The 12,398-nt window shown below is 38.1% G+C and overlaps 1 protein-coding gene across 2 annotated transcripts in view; it reads left to right on the top strand.

The window, feature by feature from the left end:
• MAP2 (microtubule associated protein 2) overlaps positions 1-11,061 on the top strand; it is a 217,612-nt gene extending 206,551 nt beyond the window's left edge. For both annotated transcript variants that reach the window (XM_080798085.1, XM_080798084.1), the window contains 4 exons: positions 698-790; positions 2,731-2,812; positions 6,839-6,951; positions 7,146-11,061. In XM_080798085.1, the coding sequence (XP_080654211.1) occupies positions 698-790; positions 2,731-2,812; positions 6,839-6,951; positions 7,146-7,361 (504 nt within the window). In that variant the 3' untranslated portion in view covers positions 7,362-11,061. The remainder of the gene's footprint in view (positions 1-697; positions 791-2,730; positions 2,813-6,838; positions 6,952-7,145) is intronic.
• The last annotated feature ends 1,337 nt before the right edge of the window (positions 11,062-12,398 follow it).

Here is a 12,398-nt window from a genome sequence, read left to right as displayed (position 1 = left end):
TACTATAAGTCAGTTAACTAGCAGTCCTAAATTTGCTCCCCTCTGAAATAATGAAAAGAATGCTTTGGCACCAACCATCCAAGTATTATGGCTGTGTATGAGCAGCTGTCAGAGAAAAGACTTTCACGAGGCCCTGAGCCTCTTTGTTGACCCTCTTGGGAAAGCAAGTGTTCTACTGGATGAATGAGAAGTCCATCTATGGCATTCAGCCCAACCAGTCATGAACCTCACCTGTATTATGCGGACCAGTAGTACAATCAAGCATACCAGGTGATTTATAACTGTGATGGTTGACACTGTAGGATTGAACAGGGGTAGGACAAGAACTACACTGAACTACACTATTAGACCTTCCATAGAGTGGAAACAGAGTCCCAGTGTTGCCCACAATATCAGAAGCCTCCCAGTCACAGATGATCCAACTTTTATTTTTCTTTTCTTCTGTTTCCAGGTTACACCTCCTGTAACTTAGATATCTAAAGTTCTTGAGCATTTGGCCCTTGGGGACTCAGGGGACTAGGGGCTCATATTAAATGATAGATCCGTTCTTCAATTCCAGTATTAGGTTTTTTTCTCTTAAATGATTATGTAGGTGGAAGGAATTTTGGAGCCTCCTTGGCACCAACCCTTTCTGGTTCCCTATGCCAAGCATAATAAAAGAAAAATGCACAGTAAAGTTACCTCCAATTCCTTTTAGGTTAGGATTTTAAACAAGAAGATTGATTTTAGCAAGGTTCAGTCCCGATGTGGTTCCAAGGATAACATCAAACATTCTGCTGGGGGCGGAAATGTAAGTAGAAGCTTCTGTTAGAAAGCTGTCTTGATTGTGTGGAGCCATCTACACAGCCAGCGCCCTGTCTCTTTTCCTGCCTCTCTCACAATACACACCTCCTACTTATTGCTGCTCCACAAGTCCCCTGGTCTGGGAGTTTGTCACCCTTGCATTTTTGCTGGTGGGCTTCCCATCCTTCCCTGAAAGATTATCAGCAAATTTCTTGCTTTCAGTTGAGGAATAAAATCTTACAGGGCTGCATCATGTCTTTCAGGAGGATGGCAAACACACCTCACTTGCCAATTTCGTTTGCTGGCCTTCGGCTTCAAGGTTCTTCCTCATGTTGTCTCTATTCCCCTGCAAACGTCAGCTGGGCACACCATTTTATAGCTCCATTTCAGTTACTCTTGAGGCAAAGACTGACTTACATGAAAGTACCCAAAGGGTGTAATGTCCATCTTTGGTACATCACTATTCATGAGAGTTAGGATATCATTTGAAATAATTTAAAACTAGTGAAGCACAGTTCATCTGTCATTCAAAGTGAAAAGACTCAAGTCGCAGTATAAACTTTGTCTTGATGGGATTTTTTTTTTTTCCTGTGTCTTGAATTGAGTGGAAATAATATCTTTTGAGAGGAAGGGAAAGAAGAATCCATGTTTCTCAAACCTAGTTGAGGCAGAGCTGAAACAGGCAAACTCAAGGTAAAGGAAGCATGGTTCATTACACAATACAAATGTTAAAGGTGACCCAGGCTGACTCTCTATTCTACAGATCCTTGTCACCTAAACTTCAGATTCTGGGCATCTGTGACTCAAGAGTGTCATGTCCAGAATTCTTGCCTGTTTAATAACTCTTGTCTCCTTGCTCCTCAGCTAGGCAGAGATACAGTCAAGCAATGAAAGAGGTGACAAGCCAGTGCCTTCTACCAGGACCTGTCACCTGTTGCTTGAAGTAGTTCCACTGAGCCTGAAAATGTCACTGTCATCGAAAGTCCATAGCAAATTTTGCTAGGCTCCTTAAGGATGCTGAGCTTAGCCTCAGGATCAGTATTTACATTGACATGGTGGCCCTCCTCCTTGTGTCCTGACTATAAGTGCAAACTATGTGGTAGTCTTGCAGAAGCAGTCTCAGTCCTAGGAAATACCTGGAGGGTGTCAGAGGACAACCCCTATCCTCTCCTGCAGGCCCTACTGGCCAAAACAACTAGGTGGCAAAGGATAAATTGATATGACAATCTTAAAGTAGGAAGGGGAGCTTCCAACCTCCAAAACAGTTGTCAAACTTTCCTCTAGAGAAGAATCACTTGTTCAGATATGCAGATTCCTTGGCCCCATTTCCAATTCAGTAATACCCTTGTACTTCTGACGCATTGGACAATGGACCACAATTGGAAAAGCACTATTTCTAACACACGGGAAAAAAAGTTATTTTATAATTTGGTAGATAAGAAAAATTCCATTTAGGCAAGACATGACCATGTTAGAAAAGCTTTGAGCTTTCTTCTTATATCTAAAAGCAATGCTGGTCTTCTTGTATCTATGAGCAATGTTGGTTACTTTTATGTAAAAATCATTTTTTAAAGAATAATTCATTTCTTCACTTGGCTTTTTGCTTATGGAAATGTTTAACATGGCGTGGCTTCATTCTGTGAGTGGAAGCTTGCCTTATTAATCCAGGTGTTTCTATCCTCTTGTGGCATGATCTCTTTTCTACTAAAAAAAATCTTCTTTTCTAAGATTTTCTTTCATTTTGGTCCTTCTTTCCAACCAAATGTGGGAGGACACTGGGAGGTTATGTTTTCCTGTGTGTGTGTGTGTGTGTGTGTGTGTACTTCAGTTTGGGTTTCTGTGTTGTTGTATGTTGTGAGTATGGATATGTTTCTGGATTTTATGTGTGAGCTTGGGGACTTGTCCATGTCTCAACCAGGTTAAGCGTATTTTATGTGGTTCATACAGGTGCAGATTGTTACCAAGAAGATAGACCTAAGCCATGTGACATCTAAATGTGGCTCTCTGAAGAACATCCGCCACAGGCCAGGTAAATAAATACCTCTTGGTAGTTTGGGAAATATTAAATTGCTCAAGAAATCAACAAGCAAATTTTTTTGTTTTAAAATACCTAACTGGAAAAAATCTCAAAATCCTGAAAATTCATGCTTTTATTAATGGAAACTTAAGGGAGAAACTTTAAGGCATCTTCATTTGGACAAGTAAATTCAATTATCACACGGAGGCCACATATCATAGAACAGGTTCAAAATTAAAGGTATATAAGATGCATTTATCCCTACGTACTCGACATGCTTATTGGAACTCTTTTGAAATATATGGTTTATAAAATACCTTGGGCCATGTATTTATACATAATTACATGGATTGAAAGCAGCATTTCCAAAGATTTTTCATGAAGTATTTTGTCTACATATGTGAAAGAAGGATTGTGTTTAAGCAAAGCTGATGAATCTGCTAAATTTCTCAGATCCCACAGTAGGTCAATAAGCATTATAAATCCTCAGCAGAATGCAGTGCTTAAATGACCCATCGCTTGACACAGTGCTTGTACCAGCTTATTTAACCACTGGCCTCTTGTTTTTCTAGAATATCATATAGGACTAGTGCTCTAGAGTACAGTTTACATTCATACTTATTGGGGATTTTTTCCTCTTTAAAGTATAAATCTAACATATTATGAGTCATTATTCTGAGTACCATTATTCTATATTTTTGCTAAATTCTACCTTCATGTGTATTTAAATAATGGACAACTGTCAAATTTGTTATTTTCTTGAGATTATTTTGACACAATAGATACCGTTGAATTATAGAAGGACAAGAGGAGGCCTTTGCTATGCTTGATGTCTTAATTAAACCAGGTAATAGGTTATTTCCATAAATCACTGTCTCAAATGTTATCAGAAACAAAGTATAAGAAAAAATCAAGCCCAAAAAAGATTTCTAACCAAGAAAAAGATCACTAAGAAGAATTTATTAGTTGAAAAATAAAGGGAGATAGGCTAAGTTTCAAAATGGATAAATGCATTGGAAACATGTTTAGAAGTCAGGTTTCACTTTGACAAAGGGTGTTGATAAAACAAGTCAAGGAGTTAGAAAATACATATATGGAATCTCTATTGGTCCACAACTGTCTTGGGAGGGTATAATCTGAAACTAGCCCATGTACTCAGAAGACGGGGGGGAACCAGAGAAAGAGGCAGGCCATTCCAGGTTAGTAGATGGCAGTTTTAATAAGTAAAAGGGAACTTTACATATTAGACTTCTCTTGGGTAGCAGTAAGATGGATCCTCACACCCACCCACCAAATCTTAAAAGTCTATTGAAGAGGCCTTAACTGGGTTTAGTCATGCATCCTGTGTAGGTGTTCTCAATACCACATCATTATCGTAAGGCTCTGTCCTTGGAGCAGCTTGTTGAAGCAGAAAAGGCAAGCAGGGGAGAAAATGAGAAACCTCCAAGTACCCAGGTCCAGTTTTCAGGTCAATTAGTGTCGTGTCTTTTTGTAGATGTTCCTCAATAATCTCCAGTATTAATTTCAGAGCCATTACCCTGGAATTAGCTTCTCTGTCATTACTGAGGTGGCCCGGACATGGTCTCATACTGCATATCTTCACAGTTTTGCTCTCTATAACTCAAGCTTACAAACTTAGTTGACTCTGTGCTGCTGTGTCAACAGTATGACTGAAATATTTGGCCATACTGCCTATTTTCCTCCAAAATGCAAATGAAAATATAAGATTCTTTAGTTTAGACAGTCAGTATTCCATTAGCCAAATTCAACTGGACTCTTGTGCAGGAAAATGTGACATAGTTAAAGAAGTAGTCTATGTAAGATTTATTGGTCATAAAAGACTATTGTTGTGGACTCCCACCTATTTCTAAATCTAGATCTTTCTTTTATAAGAACTGAATCAGATGACTAAACTCATAAGGAAGTGTTAACACAATGATCCTTGACAATGGCAAGCTTTTCACAAAGTTACTTTGGAATGTGGAGTATCTAAGGAGAAAATAAAGGAAACAGTTCAACATGTGGAAGCCCAACTTTAGGACATATGGAGCTTGATAAAGATTATAATCCTTCATAATTAGTGCTCCTGGTGGATGCCAGAATTCTTCAGAGCCAAAGACATAGATCTGTGAATACAAATGGTCTTCTCTAACAGTTACATAAAAATTTCTAGCAGGATTTCAATAAAAACAGATTTCTCAAGCTTCCTTTTCTGAATATATTTTGGGTCAATATTACCTTTTTTTCTCTCCCTCAAAATAGAGTTCAACAAAAATTTTAACAGGATTATAACTCTGTCCAACATATAATCATAAAAGAAAGCTTGCAAAGGCCATTTCTATTAGTGGTAACAAAAAAGTAAAAAGATCCCAAGTAATTTGATCTCTTCAAGTTGAAACTCAACATCCTCCAGACTCTAACCAAGATAAATATGTTTTATGAATATGTTTTATGAATCACCCTAATCCCATCACAACATCTCACAACACGTGAGACCCATGTGGCTAGGGGAAATGTTGGAAGAATAACACTTCCTACAATAATGCATATTTTGGCAGGGGGACAAGTACATGTCTCCTATAAACATGAGTTAAATAACACTGTGCACATCCTAAAGCTTCAGGAGAAGATTGAATGGATATATTTTTAAAATGTAATCTAATAATACCACGTAATTTTGAGGGGCCCCTGGCCAGGTAGTTGGGTGTCAATATAAATGTCTGGGTATCATATGAGAAAAATACCACAAGGTCTAAGTCTATGAAGACTTAACAGGCCTTCTTTTTGATCTCCAGAAATACAAAAGCATCAAGAGTCCAAAATTGAAAAATCTTCCCCATGTTTCTCCCAAGTCAAAATCCTTTTTAAAAGAGAAGCAGTTACAGTAGTAGATGGTCATGTCATTTACCACTGGCCTTCCAAAGAAATGCACACACCCAAAACCAGATTGAAAATGAAAGTGAAAGCAAATCTCAGTTGGAGAGGTACAGGGGTCTAATTTAGTTTCTTTTCAAGTCAAAGACATCAGCAGGCCCTCAGAGGTGCTCAAGGACAGGCTAAAGGACAGTGGGTACCTACCAGGATTGAACTCCCTGCATTTACAAGCTGGGAAAGGCATGCAGAGATAGGAACACCACTCTGCATTCTCAATGATCAGCAGATCTTCAAGCTTCAGACTAATTAGCATTTAAGGAAATGACATGGTCAAAACTGTCTCCACATTATCAGATCAAAGTCAGTGTCAGATTGTTCCTATGCCGTCTGTACAAGAGTGGGATTTCCTAAGGTTCTCTTCCTATCACTCCATCTGCTAATGACAATGGGAAACTCTCAATGCTCACTGGTAATAAACAACTTAGCTTCCAACTTCAATTTCATCAGTCAAGCTATCAATGTTGAAAACATACATACAAATGAATATATTACCCATATGTGTACCATTTCTAACCTAATAGTTTAGTTTTTTAGGCTTTTTTTTTTTGAAAAGTGACCTATTACCATGAAAAAGAATAAAAATCTTCATTTCAATTTAATTTATTCCCATAAGAGTAAGAGATTAAACATTCCAAGTTTTAGAAAGGACGAAATAGGATATATTCACTGTGTTCTTTTTAGAATTTTTATTATACAGATAAGAAAAGCCCCTCTGATATTTTATGTCAGACATGGTAGATTATGAAGAAGAATTTATTAGTTGAAAAGCAAAGGTAGATATGATAAGTTTCAAAAGAGATAAGTGCATTGGAAATTTATCTAGAAATCAGATAATTTAGCTTCAATTCAGCTTAGAAGAAAAGGGTATTAATACGTAGGTCAAGCCATATAATGGTACAAAAAGAATGTCATTACCTTGGGTGATATGGGACAAATGGTACGGACTAGAAATTCTAAAAAATTCCTTTCACATCCACGGTTAAAAACTAGTAAATTAAGTCTGTGTTTTATAATGATCTATCTACTATAATCATTTTGGGGAAATAAGCACCACAAGAAGATGTTATTGTAGCAAAGCACTTAAAAGCCTTTCTTCTCTCACAGGTGGTGGGCGTGTGAAAATTGAGAGTGTAAAACTGGATTTCAAAGAAAAGGCCCAAGCTAAAGTCGGCTCACTGGACAATGCTCACCATGTCCCTGGAGGTGGTAACGTCAAGGTAAGAACCAAGGTTGTGAGCTGATCCTGTCTTCTGTTTTTTAATTATTCTGAAATGCTCCTCATCAGAATGGGTCACAGATCAAAGACTGGACAGGTAGGAAGTAGGAATGGCAGAGCTCTGAGACACGGTGAAAAGTCTAGGGACCAGTGAAGACACTTGAGGTAACAAGGACTGATGCTTGTCTTGAACAGATCGACAGCCAGAAGCTGAACTTCAGAGAACATGCGAAGGCCCGTGTGGACCACGGAGCTGAGATCATTACGCAGTCCCCAGGCAGATCCAGCGTGGCATCCCCCCGACGACTCAGCAATGTCTCCTCTTCTGGAAGCATCAACCTGCTTGAATCCCCTCAGCTTGCCACGTTGGCCGAGGATGTCACTGCTGCACTCGCTAAGCAGGGTTTGTGAATATTTCTCGTTTAGCATCGAAGTAATAATATTTAGGCATGAGCTCTTGGCAGGAGTGGGCTCTGAGCAGGTGTTATATTCATTCTTTACAAACCATAAAATAAATAATCTCATTCCCAAACTGTAGTAATTGTTACAATTTTATAAAAAAAACAATAGTATATGCAGAAATTGACTTGATTTCCATTTGCAACAGGAAGACACTGGCTTTACATGAGTACAATTGGACAATTATTTTTGCTCTGCTCTGTTTTGCATGGAGTATTATTATTTTAAAAATTGCATTTTTACCTTTCATGTGCCTGAAGGCTATCCATACATTCTGAAAGGCCTTGTTGAAATCCAAGCTGCTCATTCCACTATTCTGTTGCTGGGTGAAAAGATAAAAGCTGCCCATTTTAACTTATTACAGGTTACATTAAATCAAGGAGTCTGATTGCAGGAAGGAAAGAGCATGTAAGAAATAAGTTTTTTTTTTTTTTTAAAGCGTTATTTTGTATAAATGGGAAGGAAGATTCAGTTAAGTTATTAACATTTGGGACCTGGATAATTATATCAGAGTATAAGTCAATCCAATAAATTATTTAACTAATTAAAAATAGTTACGAAGCATTTGAGCTGTGGTTGAGGAAGCAGTTTAAAAGTGCATCTCTTAGGAATGAGGCACTTTCATTAGGATGGACTCGTGTCTGATTAGAATGTCAGTTGATCAGCTAGATTTGTGTCCACACTACCAGTTTCACACTCCCTTTCCATCTGTTTGATACAGTATTATAGATATAAATATATATATATTTCTCTGTGGCCATTTGTGATACTTCCTCATATACTTGAATATTATACTTCCTTATTCACAGTATCTGTGTCTCCTGCACCCTTTGGTGTTGCAATTTTAGGTATGTGAAAGTAGATGTTAGCAGGGTTCTTTCCCTATTAAAAAAAAAAAAATACATTAAAAAAGAACAAAAAGTTTTAGCATGAAGTTGCTTCCTGTAACAACTCAGAGCTGTAACCCTGTTCTAGTGCCAGATACAAGTCTCTCCCGTGATGCTAGGAAAATTTATTTTTCTTTGCTTTCACCAACATGGAGTTTGTGGGGGTGGGTCCAGTTATACATTAAAAGGGTTTACAGATTGTTGGTTTAAGATTTTGGATTTATCTCATTTTGAATTATGGAATACTTTGGGTTTTATTCCTGTAATCATTCATGAAACAGACTTCTTAAGATTTTTTTTTTTTTTTCCATTTGCTAAAGTTGAAACTAACAGAGGGAGTTTGGGACATGTTGTCCCACTCTTCCAAACAGTGCCTGCTAATTAAATTATCTGAGAGAAAATATTTGGCTTCCTTACCCAAAGTAAAGATCCCTTGATCAGAAAGGACAAGTACAGTAATTTGAGAAGCCAGAGCTACAAAACACTCGAGATACAGATATCTAAATCAGTTTTCTTAGGATTCCAACATTGACCTCTGTACAGGAACCCTATATGACTTAGTATTCCTTATCAATAGATGATACTGGTCTGACTTAATCTACAGTCTGGGAAATCACCAATTAATTAATTCCTCTCACAAATCATTCATCTTGGACTTGTGAATAAGCAACGAAACAGTCAATGGCCTGAATAAGCAATCAGTTACCAGGCTGGGTGGATATTTTTCAGTATTTTATCTATTCTTTCTCTTGCTCGGGGCTGGTAGGTTGGATCTGAACAGTTAAAGGCAAAGAGTCTGATAGGTGTTTGATCCCCGTGAGCCAAATTAATTCCTGACTATATAAGAGGAAATGATGGGCATGGATGAGGCAATGAGGAAGTATAGTAGTATCTAAGAAAGCAGCCAAGGGATGCAAAGACAGACAGACATGGGTGCCATTTTGTGACCCACTAGATATTGCAACCAATGTGACTTCCACCAAAAAAAAACTCTAGGATCAAAAAGATAGCATTCATCCTCAACTAAGAGGTTTTACATCAGCAAATAGGTTGACAAATCAATGTTGACAAATGAAAATGTTGACAAATCAATTCTTTTATACAACAGCCAAAAAATTAGAAACTACTGAGTATGACTATGGATGTGTCTATTTTCTGCCTAATAATTGCTGTGATGTGGATTTGACCTATCTGAGCATTTTATTCATCAGCTTCCCTTGAAATGCTCCAGAAAAGCGGACAAGAAAGAGTAGTTGTGTGGAGACCTATGGTATTTTCTTATATGTTTGACAGTGTTCCATAGTGACTAAAGTTCTCTAGAAAGAAGGAGTGAACAGTTTTAACCTACAAACTAAGTATTTTTTACCAACTGGGTTTAATTGTTTATAAACGTTAAGAATAAGTAATTATGCTTTACATGTGAAAATTCTGTTTCTTACAAATACATGCCCAAGTACAGATTATATCAAGCCCTAAAATACTAGATTTGGCATTAAAACAAATGTTTACTTCGAATTATAGTAAAATTATAATGAGTAAATGCCCTTCCTTTGTATAGAAATATTATGCTTTATAGTGTTAACCCTGGTAATCTGTACCAATCCAAGAGAGAAACACACAGGCTAAATGTCTTCCTATGGGGTTAGGGTGTGGAACCTATCTTGCCTTCACTCTCAAGATTAACGACGCAAATTAAGCTTTTTGAACACCACTCTTGTGGGGATACCCATACGCTGATCTAGAAATTAAAGCTTTATAGTTCCAATTCTAGATCTATTACTGCCAGTTTCTCTCTGGCTTTAGCCTTTGAGAACCTGTTTAAGGATACATAAGTAATCCAGAGCTGTGAAGAGTTAAAAGGCCAGCTTCTTCAATGAACTCACCCTCTCTGGGTCACCTGCAACCAATAATTGGGTACTTTATAATGAGGCAGGAAAGATCCGAGATGATGATGAGTTTCAAAGGCCCTGTTCATTTAGGAACCAACTCTCTCTGGATTCTCCTGCTGAGTTCCAGCAGGGTGATAGGTTGAAATCCCACCCACAAGCAAGACACCTGTGTAACACCAACTGGGTATGGCTGAAGAAGGCTGAAGAGAGAACTTCACTAAATGGAAGAATCTGCTGATGGTAACGGGCCTTCTCCACACATTCATACAGAAATACAGCAGGAAATAGGATCATCAGCCAAAATGTAACATCATGTCAATATTGTTAAAGAAATAATCTCAATGCAGTTTATTCTGACCTTGTTACAATTACACTTTTTGTCCGATTTTTCATGCCACAAAAATGAGAAAAACAAACTATTCATGGTCTAAGTAGCCAAGAAGAAAAAAATAGATTCATGGCTTGGAAAGGCAAATTCTAGGCATTCCTTCCAAAATTGATGTGCTAAAATCAGCACTGATGTTTGTTTTTTTACACCTAGGATTTTTAGCCTGGGTGTGTAGGTTGAGGCCAAGTCCCTCTGCAGGAAAGAGCTTATTTTTAAACTCAGAAAATGTCAATCATGAAAATCTCCTTCAACTTTAGCAAAAAGAAAAAAAAATCAACAAAAAGTATACTCTGTATGCTGGGATTCCAAGGTTCCAACATGCCGCTACAAATCTCTGGGGGGTTTCTTTCTTCTGATAATTCTAGAGCCTGTTACCATAGAAAGGCATTTCTTCAATGGCTGGTTGTAGTTAGTTCATGTTTTTCAATCAAAATTTGCAAATGTATTTGTTGCTGTATAGTGATTGTTTTGCAAAATAAAATTGCTTGTCACCTAATCCACAGTTTCAGATTGTTTCTTCTCTGGGAAAAAAAAAATATTACACACACACACACACACACACACACACATGGCTCAGTCCAACCAAGGAAAATTTATGATGAAAAGGCTCTTATTATCTCCCCAACGTGTGTCAGGATTTAACCACTCCTGTATTTAGCAGGATGCTATCTGTTGCAAGTGACAGAAACTGAAATCAAATTGACTTAAGCATAAGGGCAAATATTGGCTCAAGTAACCAACAATACAGGCCTAAGGCATGGATGGATCCAGGCATCCAAAAGATGTTAAGACTTTTTTCCGACCCTGGATCCAGGCTTTCACAAGATGTCATCGGGAATCTTTCTTTTTCCAAATCTCAGCCCTGCTTCTTCTGTGTTGGTTTTATTCTCAGGCAGACACCCCTTTCATGATAGTCTCTGGGAGCTCCAAGTTTCACAACCCACCAAAAAAAAAAAAAAAAAAAAAGCCTCTTTCCCACTAGCACAACCAAGATCTCAGGTCTGAAAATCATTGAACCTTGGATCACCTGCTCACTTCTGCTGATTATCCATGGTTAGGTCACATTCTTTTCTCTATCACAGGTGGTTGGGGTAGGAGAAAAGTAAAGGGAGAAGGGGCTTCTACTGAAGTACATAACCTAATCATGAAGAGGAAATATTCCCTTCTAAGTAAATAAATGTTCCCTCCTAAGTAAAGTCAGTCTGCTACTGCAAGAAGAGAGAGGAATTGATTCTGAGCAGATCATAAGGCAGACATCCTGTAGGCCCACGCACCTTATCCCTATATTTATTTAATCTTTTAGCTCCTTGCTACTCAAATTGTGTTCAGGCTTCACCTGGGACCTTGTTAGACATACAAAGTCATAGGCTCCACTCCCGGCCAACATACAGCATTCCCCTAGATGAATCATCTGCTCATTAAAGTCTGAGAAGCATTCAGCTCATCTAGTCCAAGGAGAAAAAGCTCCACAACAACCCACTGACAGGTAAGAATCATTTCTAAGACAACAGGAGGTAATATCACCAAGTCTGATGTCAGAGTCTGAGTATCAAGTGGTAGAAAATTGAGACTGGTGGAAGAAAAGTCTTTGCGTCGGAAATTGGCCAGACCCACTGTTCTAACTTGGCTGAAACTTAGTTCTACCAATGGAGTCATCACCTTGCATTCAGTTTTCCTTTGCTAATAATGCAGATTTGGAACTATGTAGCCAACATCATTAGACTTTCAAGAGTTTTTTTTTTTTAATTTTAGGGGTTCCTGGGTGGCTCAGTTAAGTTTCGGACTTCAGCTCAGATCATGATCCAGGGTCCTGGGGTCGAGCCCC

The sequence above is a fragment of the Martes martes genome, assembly GCF_963455335.1.
Source record: "Martes martes genome assembly, chromosome: 3".
Classification (NCBI taxonomy): Eukaryota; Metazoa; Chordata; class Mammalia; order Carnivora; family Mustelidae; genus Martes; species Martes martes.
The sequence above is the reverse complement of the archived record's forward strand: the minus strand, read 5'-3'. Positions and strand labels throughout refer to the sequence as shown.